The 20141-nt window shown below is 36.6% G+C and overlaps 1 protein-coding gene across 4 annotated transcripts in view; it reads left to right on the top strand.

The window, feature by feature from the left end:
- Nucleotides 1-20141, top strand: part of DIAPH2 (diaphanous related formin 2) — a 908274-nt gene that overhangs the window by 554083 nt on the left and 334050 nt on the right. For all 4 annotated transcript variants that reach the window (XM_043974079.1, XM_043974078.1, XM_043974081.1 and 1 more), the window contains one exon: nt 19475-19599. In XM_043974079.1, coding sequence (XP_043830014.1) covers nt 19475-19599 — 125 coding nt within the window. The remainder of the gene's footprint in view (nt 1-19474; nt 19600-20141) is intronic.

Genomic DNA, 20141 nt, shown 5'->3' with positions numbered 1-20141 from the left:
AACCCTTTTATTTACATACTATTATCACCTTTTTACATATGAAGAAACTGAGGTCATGGGAATGATTTGCCCAGGGTCACATAGCTAGTAAGTATCTGAATCAGGATTTGAACTCAAGTTTTCTGACTCCAAGCCCAGTGCTCTATCTTCTATGCCATCTAACTGCCCCCAGATTCCCAAAAGAAAAGTCTTACAGTAACATCCTGATGATGATGACGAATTCAAATGTGGCTTCAGATACTTTCTAGCTCTGTGACCCTGGGCAAGTCACTTAACTGTTTGCCTCAGTTTCCTCATCTGTAAAATGAGGTAGAGAAGGAAGTGGCAAACCACACCAGTATCTTTGCCAGGAAAATCCCAAATGGGGTCATGGAGAGTTGGACACGACTGAAATAACTGAACACCAACAATGTATATATCATTATAGATGACATCATGCCACCCTGGTGCATTTTAGGGACCAAAGAATCCAGTGACTTCATAGTTCTAGTTACAAGAGTCCTTGTTTTGCCCATCTCCTTGAAACTCATGTATTCAATATAATTTGAATAATAGAAATGTATTCTTACAATAAAGTGTCATTTACTGTTAGAAAGTATTACCATTTCAGCTTCCCTGAGTTCTGTAGTATACATGCTGAGAATACTAAAATCAAAATGTTTTCAAGATATTTTTCCAGATTCAATTCCCACAAGCCTATATACAAGCATTGATGTTGGCAATACACATTCACCAAGGCAATTCTGCTATTCTAACGACCTGAATTTGCATGTTAGATTTATATTAGATGTATGCAGTCCCTGCAAAAGAAGGCATCCATAATAATACTTTACATAGAACTTGTTACTCTATAAAGAGTCCTTATATATTCATAATGTCTTCAGGATTGCACTGGTTAATTGAATCACCTTTCACATTTTTTTCCTCTTTTTTTTCTTTCTCCCTACCTGTAACATTGGAGTATTCCTGGGACCTAGTTCAGCTTAAGATATCTCTACCTTCAATAACGGCTTGACTAGTGCTTCAGGTTTGGTTTGGTTTTTCCCTCAACAACATCCCTAAGAAGTGGCACATTCTGTCAGGTCTCTTTATTTGCACCATTTGCTCTTTGCTAGTCCAAAGATTATTTCATCTGTTAGGACTAAACATTAGTGGCTATAACTTTGTAATTCCATGAATTAATCAACAAGCATTTATTAAGAGCCTTGTCCTAGAGCCACACTGTCTTATAATTAAACAGATCTCTTTTTGAAGTGGTTCATCTCTGTGGAAAATGCTTGGTCATTCTAAAATATCACAGAATTTGAGAGTTGGAAGGGAATCCACTGGCCATCGAATCCCAATTCAAGCATAGAAGGAATTTATCACAGTCTCAAAGGAAAACACAAAACTGGCTATGAGAAAATTAGTTCTTCATTTCCCACCAATGACTCTGCTTGGTTTTGGAACATCATCCCCCTAAGCCAGGTGCCCTCAGATACAACACTCCCTTTTTTAGCTTCTTTTTGTGTATTTCTTCTTCCATTAGATTTTAAGTTCCTTGAGGTCAGGGACTGTTTCTTTTTTCTTATTTGAAGCCCCAGCACTTAACCCAGTGCTGAACACAAGGTGGATACTTAATAAATGTCTATTGACTATTGACTTTATTGGTTGATGTTTCTTTCATGTGTGTTTTTTTAATCAAGTAATTATCTTGACTTTGCCACTTAGCTGTTAATCAGATACCAGATGATTTTTGATAATCTGCATTCTGTACTTGCATCATTTTTAAATAGGGGTTTCTTATTCTATATATCTGTATTTTTTAGATCAATGTTGAAAAGTGCTAGTTGCAGGGGCGGCTAGGTGGCGCAGTGGATAGAGCACCGGCCCTGGATTCAGGAGTACCTGAGTTCAAATCTGGCCTCAGACACTTGACATTTACTTGCTGTGTGACCCTGGGGAAGTCACTTAGCCCATATTGCCCTACAAAAAAAAAAAAAAAGAAAAGTGCTAGTTGTTCTTAAGAAAGTAACATTTTCGGGGCAGCTAGATGGCGCAGTGGATAGAGCACTGGCCCTGGAGTCAGGAGTACCTGAGTTCAAATCCGGCCTCAGACACTTAACACTTACTAGCTGTGTGACCCTGGGCAAGTCACTTAACCCCAATTGCCTCACTGAAAAAAAAAAAAAGAAAGAAAGTGATATTTTTGACTATGTTTTAGACAAAAAAAATAAATTCCCAATTTCAAATATACTTTAGTGTATGCACCATATAAACTTACTGTAAAAAGGTTCTTCTGTCAAACCTTTCAGGGGAGAAATATCTTGTAAACTTTGTTATGTTTTATTTAAGAGGCTGTATGGTATAACTAGCATTTATATAGCACTTCAAGATCTTTGAAGTGCTTTGACATATCACATTTTATTCTTACAAAAACCTTCAAAGGGTTGTTGTTTTGCAGTTCTTCTTGTGAAACTGTATATATGATGCTTTATCTCTGGAAGAAGGGTTCGTGATCATATACACACAGATACAAATACATCAGTTATTTATGGATTTTGGATGTTAGACTTTTATCAAAGATATTTGTTGCAAAGATTTTCCCTACCCAGAGTGTATCATTATAGTTGCATTGATTTTGTTTATCCCAAAGCTTTACATTTGTATATAATTGAAATAATTTATCTTTTATGCTCATTTGTATCATTTATATAGATCACTATAAATATGAAAGGTCTCTCCTCTTCTAATTTTAAGTGAGGCAATTGGGGTTAAGTGACTTTCCCAGGGTCACACAGCTAGTAAGTGTTAAGTGTCTGAGGGCAGATCCGAACTCAGGTACTCCTGACTCCAGGGCCGGTGCTCTATCCACTACGCCATCTAGCTGCACCCTCTTCTAATTTTTTAATGATGTGACCTTTTCTATTCAAAATGTTGGTTTAAACCTATTTTCTGATAATTGCTTTGCAATTTTTCCACTCATTCTTGTTGAATTTGTCTGTATTTGGGGGTTTATCAAATAATGGTTACTATTACCAATTGCCTCTGGGTCTTTCTTAGTCTTTTCTGCTGATGTATTCTGTTTTGTAACCAGTAATCACTGGTTCTGATGATTACTGTTTTATAAAGTACTTTGAAGTCTGATAATATATAATATGTGGGTCTTTTAGATGATGTTTAACATTGCTTGCATCTCTACCATTTTGTGATTGTATGATATCACACTAATAAGTATTTTGAGTACCTACTGTGTACATGGCACTGTGTAACAGCACTTCTAGCTTTGAGTGAATTCACTTTATTTCTGTTCTTTCAGAACTGTCATCCGTGAAATGTTTTGTACTTTTTAAGGAATAAAAAGAATCTTTGAATAAATCAAATATAATATGTTCACCCCCCCCCGCCTCCGCAGTGCTTGAGTCTTTGGGCTTTTTAGTCCTCTTTACTTTGGTTAACTTTCTCCCAGCTCTCTGGATGAATGCAGTTTTTCTTTTTGATTACTTTTGATAAGAGTTCCTGGTTAAATTACACCCAAGTGTCTCTCACTATCCATCCCTTCTTCCTTTGATTATGTTTCTGGCCTCCCCTTGGGTCTTTGCAGAACCACATTGTAAAGGGACTGTTAAAAGCTCTGCAAAAGTGCCATCACTTAATTTTCTTGTCCTCTTCTCTTTCTCCCTTTGCTCTTTCTCTCTGGCTTTTAATGTCGAACCTGCATCTGGATTTTATCTCATTTGGATAAACAGAAGAAATTGCAAGCCACTTTTGAGATTTATTTTGGACAGGACCTAAGGTTTACCTCATGTTTCCTTTTCTAGATGCTATTCCAGATAATTGTCCCACACATTTTAAAAGGTTCATTTCTACCTCTCCTCCCTCCTCTCATGCCTGTGATGAGACAGCAGTAGCAGATTAGTCGTATCAGTGGTAGATTGAAAAGTTAGCCGGAATCTTTTCATTTGGCAAGGCAATGAAGTGTTTTCTCTGGTTTTCAAGTTCACCTGCACCAGATTATAGTCCAGCATCTCCTGCTCATACAATATCTAGGGAGCATTTAAATTACAATGAACAAACAAACATACGTTGGACTAGAAAGAAAACCAAAATAAATGACCCTAGATCTGACACCTTCCAACTTTAAATCCAGTGCAATCTTATGCCTTCTTATTATAAGACCCATTTTGGCACCTCTCAAAGATTTATGCTTTTCTTGCCCCTAGGGAGTCAGACTTTGCCATTTTCTGATTCTCTAAAAGGGAAAAGGATATGTTTCTCAGAGCTGGAAGGGTACTCAAAGCTGTCTGGTCCAATCTGCCCTGTAACAAGAATCTTTTCTATAATATTACTAGCAAGCCATCATACAGCCTTGGCTTCGAGAACATCAATGAAGGGGAACACATGACTTCACCAAACAGACCTTTTCACTTGGGGGCAACTCCAATTTCTGGAAGCTTTTCATATTTTGAGCCTAAATATGTTTCTACCTGACTTCATACCAGAAACACAGTTGATCGAATTCTGGACTTAGGCACTAAACATTTATTAAGTGTTTATACTGTGTCAGGCATTGCATTCAAATCCTGCCTCAGATACTTACTGATGTACTCTGGTTTGTCCAGGTAGAAATGTCCAGCATATGTGTATGTAGATGTGTGGATAGATACAAATGCATATGTGTGTGTGTGTGTGTGTGTATATATATATATATATATATATATATATATATATATATATTGTGTGTGCCTATATGTATACATATGTTTAAACTTGGGGTTCATCTTTATAGAGATGATAAGCAAATCCATGGAATCTATAAGATCTCAAAAAATCAAAGAGAGAAAGATGGTATACTTATATTCGAGGGGCTAGACACACATGCTGATCCCATGGAAGAAACTTAAGAGTACTCAATTACTCACCAAACACTTATTAAGTAAGTTCCTACTATGTGCCAGGCACTTTCATAGAAGCCACGGTAGGAAAATATCCAGGAGAGAGGAGATGGCAGTGTCAGAAAGATCAGGTAATGACTGAGTTAAAGGTCATTAAAATTAGTAACCATACAGGATGAATTTTCAGTTAAGTAGCGGGATCAAAAGATAGATTAAAAGGGGTTGAAAATGAAAGGGAATTGAGGGAATAGAGATAATAAATGTAGATAGCTTTTTTCCTAGGAGTTTGGCTGTGAAAAGGTAGAGAAATATAGAATGCTTTAGGGGGTGACAAGGTCAAGTGACTTTTTTTTTAAAAATTAATAGGAAGAGATTTACCTGGGATTGTTTGTGGTCAGCAAAGAGCCAGTAGATAAAGATACTATATTGATGATCAGAATTAGTAGAAAGCTCCTAGAGGAATCTGGAGGGTATGGGAGAAGTAAGGGCACAGATAGAAAAGTTGACCTTGAATAGTCATTTTTCCTCCAAGACTAGATAAAAGGAGGGTCTAGGGGTGGGGGGAATGATTTGATGGCAATTTGAGATATAGGATTAGATTGAAGAGGTGTTGATGATAACCTTTATTTCCTTGGAAGAAATAGGAAGTGAGGTCCTCTTTTGAGAGGGATGAGAGGAGGGGGGGAACTAAAAAAGAAGAGAAAGTTATGAATAGAACAGTGGGGAGGGGGAATAGAAAATCTGTTTCAGTATGGCCTCTGAACTGCCATCCTGAATGTTTAGTTTTCTGCATTTAATCAGGTAAATTTATTTATGATTGATATAGTATATTATTTTTAATTTGATTAAGAATTGCCTTATAAGAAATGATGAATGTAATGAAGACAGAGAAGGATGAAAAGACCAATGCAAAATGACATTAGCAGAACCAGGAAAACAACATTGCCATGATTGTCACAATGAAGAACGACATAATCACAGTTGAATTCTGTGAAATTTCAGGGGCCAACTTAGTCCTAAAGAAGATTTAGAAGACATGCCCCCTTCTTTTTAGAGACTGTACTAAATATAACATCAGATATTTTTGGATATGTTGGTTAGTTTGATGGAACTGCTTCTATCCTGCTGGGTGAGGGAAGTGTATTGGGAAGTGTAGATATTAATGAATAAAAAGTATCAAAATTTATTTTTAAAAAGAATTGATTAGTTTCAAGAATGCATTAGTTTTTAGTTTGTACATTAAGGATGATGATGGATAGATTTGTAGGATCATAGAATCTTAGAATTGACATTTGAATTAGGGGTCATCACTTTACATATAAGAAATCTGAAGCCTGAAGGAAAGTGATTTGCCCATGGTCACATAGGCAATAAAAAAACAGAGCTTAAATTCCATTCCTTTCTCTTTTTCTTACACATTTCTGGCTTTTTAGTCAGTGTATGAGTCTTGAGTTATAACCCATCTTTTTTTTAAAGAAAAGGTAATCTTAAAACCTTAACCATAATTTGAAAACTGAAAATAAATCTAGTATGCCACCCATACCCAAGGTCAGGAGTACCTCGCTCTTACTTTTATGCCTGAAACTCCTGCCCTGGGGCTCACAATGCTGACTGATGACTGCCTACTCTGTTTAGGATCAGCTACAATCACACTTTTCTTCATCCCCTGGCTATCTCCTCACCAGCTGGGATGCCATCATGTCATCCCCTTCTGTCTGAGGCCCGTCTTCCCCCTTTTTCCATTTCTGGAACTGTAATTAAGTCTACTCTCTCATTGACCTTGGAAAGGATGTATCAATTTTCTCCTCTGTGCCTCTACTCATACCATCCCTGTGGCTTTCCGAACCTGAGCATCCTTCTCTGACCACCACAACCCTACAGTGTCTTAGTTTCTTTATGTTTATCCCAAGTGCTTAGCATAACACTTGCCATGTAGTAAATACTTAATGTATTTTTTTATTTATTCCAATCTCTTCTTTTAAAAAAGTTCTCTTCCAGGCTAAACAGAGGCTATATAGGTATTCCCATCCAACTATTCCAGAAAGGATTTTGCCTCCTCTAGTTTCTATTGAGAATTTCTCTCATTCCCTTCTATTCTTCTTTTAATGGTACATTATGGGCTAACTAACCTTTGATGGGTAGCTTAGCACCTTAACCATCACGTTTAAAGTTGATTCTGTGGGAAAATATTTTCCAAGGTTTCCCAAAATTGGCTTCTAAATAAACATTGAAAATAATAAACCTCCTAATTTAAACTACCCACATACAGTATTCAATTCACGAAACATTTATTAAACATCTGCTTAAGGCCCTGGGCTTTATGCTAGGTATATGAAGATAGATGTTACCAACTAGGTTGCCAGCTAAATCCTTTTAGATTTTTTCCAACAAGTTAAACCTCCATGTGACTTCATATTTTGGCATATACTCGGGCCTTTTTTGTTGCTGTTCTTATCCAAGAAGTTCATGTTGGCCAAGCTCCTCCTTCCTCAGTGTTCCTAATTACGCTATTTTCCATTTTTAAAAAAATTTTCCAAAATGTTCTTGGCAGCATTTAATGTGTTACCACTAGTAGTGTTCCCCTAAAGTCAGAGAGATGCCATGCTCACCTTTGATTTGACAAGTGGAGACATTAGGATAGAATGATAAGGAGGGAAATATCAACATTTGAAAGACTGACAAGCTAACTTTATTCAGAAAGAATGTCATGTCGGCCATTTCCTACAATCTCAGGAAGGAAACAAGTTGGAACATAACCCAGTCTCCATGCAACTCAAGCATGACTTGCCTGTTAGAATGACATCCAAATTTCCATGTGTGGAAGAAAACAAACCAAAAGGGTCTTAGTGGTAAGACTAGACATGCAGTGTGTCCCTAACAGCTCTGCATATATAGGGTGAATTGTATTGAAGCTTCTCCTTTTATACTCCCTTGCCATTGATGGCTTTGCATTAAGACTATACATGAGAGAAAGAGATTTCAGTTTGAATTTTAGCCTTTGATTTTAAAATTCACACATACTGGTTGCTGCAGGCAGAATAAGAGTTTTCCCAGCAGTGTGCTGCACAATGCTGGTTTGCATTACTGAAAGAGATAACAGATATAAGGCTGCCAAAGCTGCTTCCCTGGTCAAAGGATGCTTCATTATTATTGCTTTGCTTAGTTAAGATTGATGGCAAATGATTATTTGGTGATTTTCTAAAACTTCTTGTCCCACACTCATGCAGTTTCTAGTCGAGTCTAGTAATTAGCAAATTTGAAGAGTCTGAGTACTTGTGAAGGCTTTACTATAAAATCCAAACACTAAAATATGTTTAGTGAAATTAGTAGTAATAGGCCACAAATGCCCACTTTCCTGTTATCTCATTAAATTTTCTGATTTCATCTCAGCTTTGGATCAGCTTAGGCCAATGTGAATCCAATTTAAAGAGACTGTGCGTCATCCTAGAGAATGTATATTCCAATGGCTCTTTTAAAGGGGGGATTCTCCCTCCCAATTTCCTTTATTAAAATATATTTTGTTTTTACATTGATGTCATTTCTGAATGTATCATTCCCCTTTTCCTACCTAAAAAGCTCTTCTCTTTGACAAAAAAGTAAAAGCTCATTCGGCACAACCAGTCAGCATGTAGTCCAAGTCTATGTAATATTCCATGCCCATAGTCTTCCACTTCTGGAAAGGGAGCGTGATATTTTTTTTTAACTCTTCTACAGTATAAGGTTAGTTCATGATAGGTAAACAACATTTTGTTCTGATTTTTATTATTCTTTCCATATAAATTGTTGTCATATTGCATATATTATATTCCTGATTATTTTTACTTCAATCTACTTTAGTACATATCAATCTTCCTATAATCTCAGAGTTCTTCATTGTTTTTCTTTTTACGGTCAAATAACATTCCATTATGTTCTTATAATAGCATTGTTGAGCTATTTCTTTTCCTTCTTTTTATTTTCCTTTTCCTTTCCTTTTAATTTTTTTAGTTTCAAAATATTGTCCTCTCTCCAGCCCCTCCCCTATTCATTGAAAAGTCATTGAAAAGAAATACAATACCCATGCAAAATGTATTTCTACATTAGCCATGTTCCAAAGAAAAAAGGAAGGAAAATAAAGAAAGGGAGAAAAGTATTTCAGTCTGTACTCTGAGTTCATCAGTTCTCTATCTGGAGGTGGATTGGATTTTATATCATTAATCTATTGGAGTTGTGGTGAATCATTATATCATTGATCAATTACCAAGTCCTTCACAGTTGATTATCATTACAATATTGCTCTTACTATATAGATTGCTTTCCTGGTTCTACTTATGTCACTTTGTATCAGTTCATATAGGTGTTCCCAGGATTTTCTGAAACCATCTTGTTCATCAGTGCTTACAGCATAAGACTGTTATATACCATGACTTGTTCAACCAGTCCCCAATTAAGGAACATCCCCTCAGTTTCCAGTGCTTTGTTGCCACAAAAGAGCTGCTATATATATTTTTTACATATGGATCTTTCTCCTTTTTCATCAATCTCCTTGGGGTATAGGCCTAGTAGCAGTATTTCTGGGTCAAAAAGTATGCAGAGTTTTTTGATTGTTTTGTTTTTTAGCACTTTGGGCATAGTTCCAAATTATTCTTCAGAAGAGATGAACCAATTCACAGTTTCAACAACAGTGCATTATTGTATCCATTTCCTCACAGCCCCTCCTGCATTTGTCACTTTCCCTATCTGTCACCTTAGCTAATCTTATGAGTGTGAGGTGGTACCTCAAAGTTGTATCATTTCTCTAATTATAAGTAATATTGGGCATTTTCCCTGTTGATAGCTTTGATATCTTCTTTTTTTTTTACCATTTATCAATTGGAAAATGGATACTATTTTTATAAATTTGACTCTGTTCTCTATATATTTGATATATGAGACATTTATTAGAAAATTTTGCTGTAAAATTTCTTCCTACATTCCTGTTTTTATTTCAATTTTACTGCATTGGTTTTGTTTGCGCAAAATCTTTTACATTTTATGTTTCCAAAATTATCCATTTTACTTCCTGTGAGCCTCTATCTCTTATTTGTTCATGAACCCCCATCCAAAGATCTGACAAGGAATTTTCCCCCAATACCTTAATTTGCTTTTGATACATTCCTGTATGTCTAAATAATGTAGCTATTTTGAGCTTAATTGTGGTACGTAGTGTGAGATGTTGGTCTTTACCTAGTTTCTCCTAGACTATTTTCCAGTATTCCCAGAAGGTTTTGTGAGATCTTGCCCTAATAACTAGAATTTTGGAGTTTCTCAAACACTAGGCTAATGTATTCAATTACTTCTTATATTGAATATACATAATCTATTCCCTTGGTCAGCCACTCTATTTCTTATCCAGTGCCAAATTGTTTTGATGTTCACTGCTTTGTAATATAGTTTGAGATCTAGTACTGTAAGGCCTCCTTCTGTCACATTTTTTCACTGATTCCCTTAATAGTCTTGACCTTTTCTTCCTCCAGAAGAATATTGTTATTATTTTCTAGCTTAATAAAATAATTCTTTTAGAGTTTTATGGGTATGACATTGAATAAGTAAATTAATTTAGGCAGTATTGTCATTTTTATTATATTTGCCCAGCCTACCTATGAGTAATTGGTATTTCTCCAGGTATTTAGATTTGTCTGCATTTGTGTGATGAGTATTTTCTAATTATGTTCATATAGTTCCTGTGTGTATCTTGGCAAGCAGACTTTCAAGTATTTTATACTAGATTCTACTCCAATACCTCATTTTAACTCTTTGTCTTTCTGTTTTAAGTCTGTCTCTTGTAAACAATGTATTTTTTTGGATTCTGGTTTCTAATGTATTCTATCCTCTTCTATTTTATGGGTAAATTTATCCCATTCATATTCACAATTATGATTGCAAACTGTACCTTTCTCTCCATCCTATTCTATTTATAATTCTTTTTTAATCCTTGATCCTCCTCAAATAACTGTTTTCCTTCTTATCAATGCCTCCCTCTTATTAGCTCTATCCCTTTCTGTTAATCTTTTCCCTATTTTCCTGTTGAATAAGATGAATTTCTCTACCCAACTGAGTGTGTGTATGCATATATATGTGTATATGTGTGTATGTATTTTTTTTCTTTCCTCTTTGAATCAGTTCAGCTGAGAATGAAATTTCAAGCATTACCTGCTCCACTCCCTTTTCCCCACACTTTTCCTCTTTTATGTGGGATAATTTCCCCCACTCTTCCTGTCCCTTTACTGTTCTCCCAGTGCATTCCTCTTTCTCATTTTTCCATTTTTCTTTTGAAATCCTCCCAACATAATAGACTGAAACTCATGCTCTCTAAGTAGACTCCTTCTAACTGCTCTAATGATGATAATGTTCTTAGGGGTTACAGGTACTATCTTCCCATATGGGAACCTAAACACTTTAGTCTTAAATCCTTTATGATATCTCAGTCATATTTATCTTTTTCTAATTCTCTCAGAGCTTGTGTCTGAATATCAGATTTTCTATTCAACTCTGGTCTTTTCATGAGATATACTTTAAAGTCCTTTATTTAATTACATATCCTATTTCTCCCCTGTAGGATTATACTGTTTTTCTGGGTAGGTTATTCTTGGTTGTAATCCTAACTCCTTTCAAATCTGGAATATCATGTGCCTTCTGAAACATCACATTCCAAGCCCTTTGCTCCTTTATTGTGGTAGTTGCCCATTCTTGAGTGATTGATCCTGATTGTATCTTTACAGTATTTTGAATTATTTTTTTCTGGCTGCTTGTTTTATTTTCTCCTTGACCTAGTAGCTCTGTAATTTGCTGTAAGGTTCTTGAGAGTTTTCATTTGGGGATCTTTCTCAGGAGGTGATCAATAGATTCTTTCAGTTTCTATTTTGCCCTCTGATTCTAAGATAGTTGGGCGGTTTTGCTTTATAATTTCTTAAAATATGATATTGAGGCTCTTTTTATGTTCAGGGCTTTCAGGTAGACCAGTAATGCTTAAATTATCTTTCCTCAATCTCTTTTCTGGATCAGTTGAATTAACTCTGTATTTATCTTAGATGTCAGATTTTTTTTTTTTTTGTGAGGCAGTAAGGGTTAATTGACTTGCCCAGGGTCATACAACTAGTAAGTGTCAAGTGTCTGAGATCGAATTTGAACTCAGGTCCTCCTGAATCCAGGGCCAGTGCTTTATCCACTGTGCCACATAGCTGCCCCCAGATGTCAGATTTTTATAAAAGATATTTGGTGCAAAGATTTTTCCCCAGTCAACAGCTTTTCTTCTTAACCAAGCTGTGTTGATTTTGTTTGTGTTGTAACTTAGCAATATATCTTAGTCGAAGTTATTCTTTTGTATTTTGTTTAGCCATTGTTTGGTTAAAAATTTCCTCCCTAGGGGCAGCAAGGTGATGCAGTGGATAAAGCACCGGCCCTGGATTCAGGAGTACCTGAGTTCAAATCTGGCCTCAGACACATGACACTTACTAGCAGTGTGACCCTGGGCAAGTCACTTACCTCTCATTGCCCTGAAAAAAAAAATTCCCCCTAGTCACAGGTATGAAAGATTTCTGATCAGATTTATTTTAGGGTTTTTTTCATTGTGAGACTTTGTATATTCAGGTCAAATGCCTTCTGTGGAAAATGATGTCTTTGTATTTTGTAGACCTAATTTCTGCACAACATCTTTCCAGTTTTCCCATTCAGTTCTTATTAAATAAGGAGTTCTTCCCAAGTAATTAGTTTTCAAGTTTATCAAACTCATGGTTATTGAGTTCTATTCTCTCTGATAACTTCTTTATATATTCTGTTCCTCTGATCTATTTTGCTATTTTTTAAACCCCATTTAGTTTAAAAATAAGTTTCCTTGGGGTAGCTAGATGGCGCAGTGGATAAAGTACCAGCCCTGGATTCAGGAGGACCTAATTTCAAATGCGGCCTCAGACATTTGACACTTACTAGCTGTGTGACCTTGTGCAAGTCACTTAACCCTCACTGCCCCATCAAAACAAAAATAAATTTATTTGATTTTTAAAATGTATGTTCAGACTTTTAAAACTTAACTCTCTAACCCCTGAAATTAAAGATCAATAATTCTTTCATTTTTATTACTACTTAGACAATATTTATTTTTTATTTTTCTTTGAAGTCCAAGGAAGCCTACAATGATGAGCTTTGTTTTCACTTTAGCATAAACACATTTATTTATATATCATGTTCTTTCATTTTTATGTATGGCATTCACATAAAATGAAACCATTAACTTATAAATGTGCTTCAGGAAGAATTCAATTCTATCTATTGTTCAGACCACTCATGATATCCTTTTTCTTTTCTCTGCTCTTTGGATGAGTTATGTTAATGTTGTGAAGAAAATGTTAATTTTGTCAAGAAAATGACAATGTGTATGTGCCCCTGCTGCTGTCCAGGACTCTGTCCAATTCATTTTTACTTATCATGTTTGGGGGCTCAAATGAAATAAATATTATTACTTTGTGTTAAAATTTTGGTAGAGAATGATGGTAACTTTAGTCCAAAAGTGTGTGTTGTTAGTTTTTCAGAAGGATTTTTATATCTCTTTTCATCCAGCCTGCGGAGGACTCTTTGTTTTCCAATTATTTCTCAAACTTTTTGTACTAGTATTGCCATTAATGACAATTTGAAGAGGAATCAGGAAAATTCTAGAACTTTAATTGACATAATTGATTGGAAAACCACTAACATACTTGCTAGAAGCAGGGAAAATGTGTACTTTTTTCTGCTAAAGAAATCTTGGGGAATTTTCAACTACACATATCTCAAGTGACTATAGTAAGTTTAAAAATTATTTATGGAGTACAAACAATAAGCCTATATTAAAGAATTCAATAGCTATAATTTAATTTTTTTCAGATTATAATTCAGATTCAGTAATTTACTGGCAGATATAAAAAGTGAAACAGTGGAGGAGAGAATAAAGTGCCACCAGAAAGACTAATCAGTCAATTGAAATGACTCAGATTGAAAATGTTTGCACTGTCATTAAAGCTCCCTAACATATATATTAGTATATTAATATGGCAGCCACAGAAATAACCCTTAAGCCCAATACCTTATGGGGGCAAATGCTGGTAACCTTTCACTGATATTAATGTCTCATATGTTGTCCCTTTTCCCACTGAACAACTCTTTTGTTTAGTTCTTTTGGACTAAAGAATATATTTAGTTTAGGAAATGATGAGAGCAAATTCATATAGTTAAGTCATGCTGAAATTTATGAATGCCCACTTTTATAAGATCCTGGAGAGGTAAATTCTTTTCTAAAACTTGGATTTGTTGTCTTTTTAAAAAGCAAAAGTATTCAGTCTAAAATATTGATATGAGCCTTGTAATAAGTTTTAATTATTTAAACAGAATCTTTTCAAATGATACCATTAGTCAATAAATAATGACACAGCTGAAAAAAATTTAAAAATAATAACAGCATTTGGGACTCTAAAAGTGTGATACTTATCTAGTGAGTGGACAGACATTAGAAGAACTAAATGATATAAGGCTTGATAGTCTTATCCATAAGCCTTTGATTTAAGTTGGAGGGTCTTCGCAGAATATTGCAGTCTTGTAATCCTCTGAAACTGGTGTTACTGGATAAGCTGCAATTTATTTCTATGGAGCTCTTTTCAAAATACTAGAAGTAATTGCACTTGATGGCTTTGAAGGTCTTTTCCACCTATAAGCCTATTGCAATATAAAATGACCAAATGTCCCATGAAATAATGTTTCTTATTAACTAGGGGTATATAATAAAACCAACTCCTCTCTTTGTCTCTCCAAGGAGTACCTATGAGCTATCCTTTTATTTAGTCGCAACTTCCTTCTGGTTTATAGTGAGAAATAAAGAATGATTTAATTAAATTCCTTTAGTATGGCTGCTTAGTTGGTCATTACACAGGGCTTTCACATTTAAAGTATCAACAATTAAATCATAGATGATCTAAGCACCCTGTAATTCTTAGCACTGCATGCCCTCTTTTCTGCCAACTCGTCACTGTCACTGCAGAAGTGGAAGGGAGCCACCTACAACTAGAGGCCATTTTGTATTTTCTTTATTTTGTTGATTCTCTGGCCATATAATTCATCACCAAGTGGCCCAGCCCTACCAGCCTCCACTGGTCCTTGGAAAGCAGATGCAATCTATTATCAGGGCCTTTTCCAGAATGGTAGAACTTGTCAGAGGTTCCATGCTGCAGAGAAGTGATGGAGCAGGACTTTGGGGAAGGAATTTTCCATAGAATGGGAGAAAAATGAGAGGGTAGCAAAGAGAGGCTTTCAAAGTTATTTAACGATTTGTCAGCATTTTCCTACTTTTCCATCAACCTAGGCTTATTAAGAGATACCTGTTATAGCTCATTCTGGTTTACAAAGCAAACCTTTGTGTTAAGGAGTGCCAGTAATCTCATCTCCTTCTTACATATGAAGACAGTGACTGTTAATTTAGTTAAAAGACTTGCCCCAAATCAGCCAGTTAATAAGTGTCAGAAGTGGCTTCTTCACTCCAAGTCTGCTTCTCTCTCCACTTCGCCATGCTGCCTGTCATGATAATGAAATATTCCTCTGCTGCTTTTCCTTTCTCCCTTGTAAAATTGCTAGGCAGATCTCTCCCAGCAATAAAAGGTGGCTTTGAGAAATCAGCGTGGTATAGTGAATACAGGGCTAAACTGGGAGCAGGGAAAGCTTGCATTGGATTCTCCCCTCCGATACTCAGTAACACTGTGAGCTGGGGCAGGGTGCCTATTAACCTGCTTCCCTGGTTGTAAAATACGACTACTATCCTTAATAATGACCTCATAGGGCTTTTCTATGGTTGTTTTGAAGGAAATCATATCTTTAAAACATTTTGCAGCCTTTTAAGTACTATATAAATACTAGCTCTTACCTTTCACTTCAGTCTCCTCTTCTGCAAAATGGGATAATGACAGGCTAACTGTTTCACTCAATCAGTCAACAAGCATATCTTAAGTGCTCCTAGGTGCCAGTCACTGTGCTAAGGAATAGAGATGCCCTTCAAAAGTGGGCATTTCATTGAGGAAAACAGCAGGTACATAGATAAGTATGTACCAAATAAATCCAGGAAGGCTGATTTGGTGGGAAAGGTGACAGTAGCTGAGGGAATCCTTAAAGGGTTTGTGTAGACAGATGGGCTGGAATGAACTGTACAAAGGGATGAGAGCAAAAAAGTAATGTGTGAGGCCACTCCAAATATGGGGTGTATCCAGTACATAGGAATGTATGGCTAGAAAATGCAGGCTGTGTATAAGGAGCAGTAAGAAGGCCACTTTGACTGCACTGTCAAGTACAGGCAGGAAATTTCTAGGTAATAAGGGTTCAAAAGTAGGTTAGGACCAAGTCATGAAGGACTCGAAATAATCACTGAGGGAGTTCAGTATGACGAGCTTAGCTAACATTTCTAAATATGGCTTTTTTGAATTTACAAAGTATTTTACATATGTTAATTCATTTGATCTTTCCAACCCTGTGAAGTCGATGCTATTATTATCCTAGTTTACAGATGAGGAAAATGAGTTTGAGAGAGATTAAGTGACTTGCTTTGGGTCACACAGCTAGTATGGGGCAGAATTTTAACTCAGCTTTCCTAATGCCTCGTCCAGTATGCCATCTGCTAAGCCACCTCGCTGCCAATATTTATATCGCTCCTAGAGGCAGGAGAGAACCATTGGAATTTATTGATTACAAAAGTTTCGTAGTTCAATGCTTAAGGAAATCACTTTGGGATTCATGGGGATGATGGATTGGAGTGAGGAGAGACTTAAGATGGGTAGATCATTCTGGTGGCTGTTCCAGTAGTCTAGGTAATACGTAATGTGGGTTTCCACTAAGGAAGTTGGAGGTGGGGTCAGGGGCAGGGTAATGTGGGAGTGAAGAAAAGGAGATGGTTGGGAGAGAGAGAGAGCTAGAAATAACAAGATTTGGCAGCTACTTGGGTATGTTAGGTGAGAGTGAGTAAGGAATAGGGGATGACACCAAGGCTGTGAACCTGGGTTACTGGAAGAACGGTGGAGCCTTTTCCTCTAATTTGGAAATTTGGGTTTGGGGAAAAAGAACAAATTCTGTTTGGTATGTGTTGAGTATGAGTTTGGGGATATTCAGTTTCAAATACTGAACTGAAGTTTAGAACAGAGACTAGGCTAGGTTTATGGAACTGGGAATTGTCTACATAGAGATCATTGAATCCATAGGAGTTGAGGAGGACAATAGTATTCATAATGGGCTTAGTGCATCGTCCTCCCGGCACATGATAGAGCTATATATTCCTTTCCGGCTCTCTTTCCTTCTCCCCCATCCCCCACCAATTGAAAGATTATTGGGAGCAGGGAACCAAGCCTCAGGGTCAACCATTGTGTAGTAAGGTGGGAATAGTAATGATTCAACAAAGGAGGCTGAGAAAGGGGTCTTCTGACTGGAGAAGAATCACACTGTCAGTCAATAAACATTTATTAAAGCTTTATTAAATGCCCTACACTATGCTAAGACTGAGGATACAAAGAAAGACAAAATACAATGGCTGCTCTCTGGGATCTCATAGTCTGATAGGGAAAACAACATTCAAGCAATTATGAACAAACAAAATATAGACAGGTTAAATTGGGGATAGTCTCAGAGGGCAGCAGGCCTTCAGATTCAGGAGGACTCCAAATACAGTGCTGCCAAATTGTGAGCTATTAGCTTATGTGAACCAAAATTTACTTCTGCAAATGCATCTATCTATCTATCTATCTATCTATCTATCTATCTATCTATCTATCTATCTATCTATCTATCTATCTGTCTGTCTGTCTATCTATCTATCTAATGTGTGTGTGTATATATATTTATATATGTACACACACATACATACACATATGAGAAAAAATCCAATTTTTCCTATAACTTTAGGAAGGTTGAAAGTCACTTGACTGATTTTTTCAGACCTGCCTTTGTTGCTGTTGAAGAGATTGGTGTTTCTGAGTGCATCTCACTACTAAGCAAGCAGTGGGTGAAGTCCTCAGTCCTTTTCTAGCATCCTGTGTCCTTAGTCGGCACACGGCCTAAGCCAACTTCAGGCACACTTTGTATACTGTAGAAATGCCTGATGTGGGGATGTTTTCCCTGTGACCCAAGTGACATCAGTAACCATTCAATTTCTTCAGTCTGCAGTCAAGCAGCTGAGAAGAATGGACCCCTTGAATAATTAGCCAGAACGCAGAGAACACCTGGCTGAAAGAAATTGATTTAATTTTGAAGTCAGAGAGTTTGTTTTCCTCCCTACCAAACTCATCTTTTAAATAAAGCCAGCAATGATTGCTGAGCCATTAGGAATGCTTTGACAAGACAAAACTCCCTCAGACTTCTCCAATACAGAATCATTTCCAAGCTTGTCAGATCTGTGCAAATGAAACTAAATCAGACCCCACTATTGGAACTGACAGATTAATACAAAAAATAATTTGTCTTTGGTGTTGGTGTTTGATTTTCAGTGTCTTGAACTTCCATATCTATTTCAGGCAATTTCTCCCCTGAGTTATGAAGGTGTTCATGTCAGAGTGAAGAATTCATATCCAAAGAGTTGGTTGCAATAGTGGGATGTGTGTGTGTGTGTGTGTGTGTTGGGGGAGGTGAGGAGGGGGTTGTGGCTGACAGCCTCTTGAATTTTCCATTCTGATGCTCATATGTGTCTCAGAATAAGCCAAACATTTCTCCTTAACTAAAAGAAAGCATTATAATGTTATTCTGCTTTGCTTTACCTTCCTTTTCTTAGCATGACAGTTTCTCAGAGTGTTGGATTTAAAGGCCAGATTGCCCACCCCTTATGCCACTCACCCTGTCCATTTGGTGGAAACCCCCAAATCCTGAAATTGACAAATAGACCTCCCCATGTAACTGGTGGTCATGTGGTAAGAAGAGGTTATTTGTGGAGAGAGGACTAAGGGAAACCCTTTACAGGAAGTGATACATCATATTAGCGATAATTAAAAGGAATTATTGTATTTGAGGCTATACCAAAGCAGTGTGTCTGTCCGTCTGTCTGTCTGTCTGTCTGATTGGGGGTTACTGCAAGTTCTTTCTGCATTAAGGCAGCCCACTTATTCGATATTTGCAGGTACCGAAGATAGAAAAAAGACAGAAACTTTGATAGCTTTTGATTTTCAATAAAAGAAAAATATTTGATATTTGATATGATTTAACATTAAATAATTTATATAGCCAAGTACATGCATTAATAAGATCTGTTTGAACTGCAGTTTCTCTTTAATCTTCAAATTAGATTTTAAAGAATGAAATATTAGAATTCCCCATCAATAAATTTGAATAGAAATGAGTTCATTTGGCCTAATAGCTGAATAAAAAGGTAACATTCTCTCATTAAACATGATGATTTGGGATAGTATATTCTACGTATTCATTTATTTCATGAAAAGTCGAATTATCATGAGGAGTAATGCAGAAAAATGACTATTTAATGGGACTCATGTCTACCTTAAAAAGCCCAGTTAGTTTTCCTTGGGTTGTCCTGGTTGTCGTCATACTTGAACAGCTGATGAGAATGTTTTTGTAACTCTTGCAACCTTCTTCTTCAGTTTCAGCGCAGACTCTCAAGAGCAACCTTGATGCCATGGAACAACAGATTGCTCGCCTGGAAAGTGACATTGGGAAATTCCCTAAGACAGAAGACAAACACGACAAGTTTGTGGAAAAGATGACCATATCCTTTCTTTATTTGGGGGAAGGGGGAATGGGAGGAGCTCCAAACCTCATACTTTTGTTTGCAGCAGAAGAAATGCCCTTGCTAGTGTTTATGTTTATCGAAGGGTTTGAGCCCTCTGTAGGGTGGCAGGGCTGCCAGGTTGCACTTTCTCCAGCACTTTGCTGTGGTCCTCAGTCTGTTTTTTGGTAGAAAGTTCTTCTGCTAAAGTTGTATACTGAAAGAAGAGCATATTAAGAACATTGTTAGAAACCCAAAAGTTATGTCCATCAGTTTAGCACATGTGAAGGGCCAGGCCCTGTGCTGGGCCCTTGAGATACAAATGTAAAGACTGAAACAATCTCTACTGCCATTGAGCTTACATTCAAGTGGAAGACACAGTGAGTGCCTTTAAATATATCTACAGTGTGAAAATACAGCGGTAAGTACCAATATATACAACCCAGGTAAATTGAAAACAATTTGAAAGGGAATGCACAAGCATCTGGGGGGAGTCGGGAAAGGTTTCCCACCTAAGATGGTGTCTAAGCTAGCATCTTAAA

Source organism: Dromiciops gliroides, chromosome X (assembly GCF_019393635.1).
Source record: "Dromiciops gliroides isolate mDroGli1 chromosome X, mDroGli1.pri, whole genome shotgun sequence".
NCBI classification, from domain to species: domain Eukaryota; kingdom Metazoa; phylum Chordata; class Mammalia; order Microbiotheria; family Microbiotheriidae; genus Dromiciops; species Dromiciops gliroides.
This window is presented reverse-complemented; position numbering and strand designations above follow the sequence as displayed.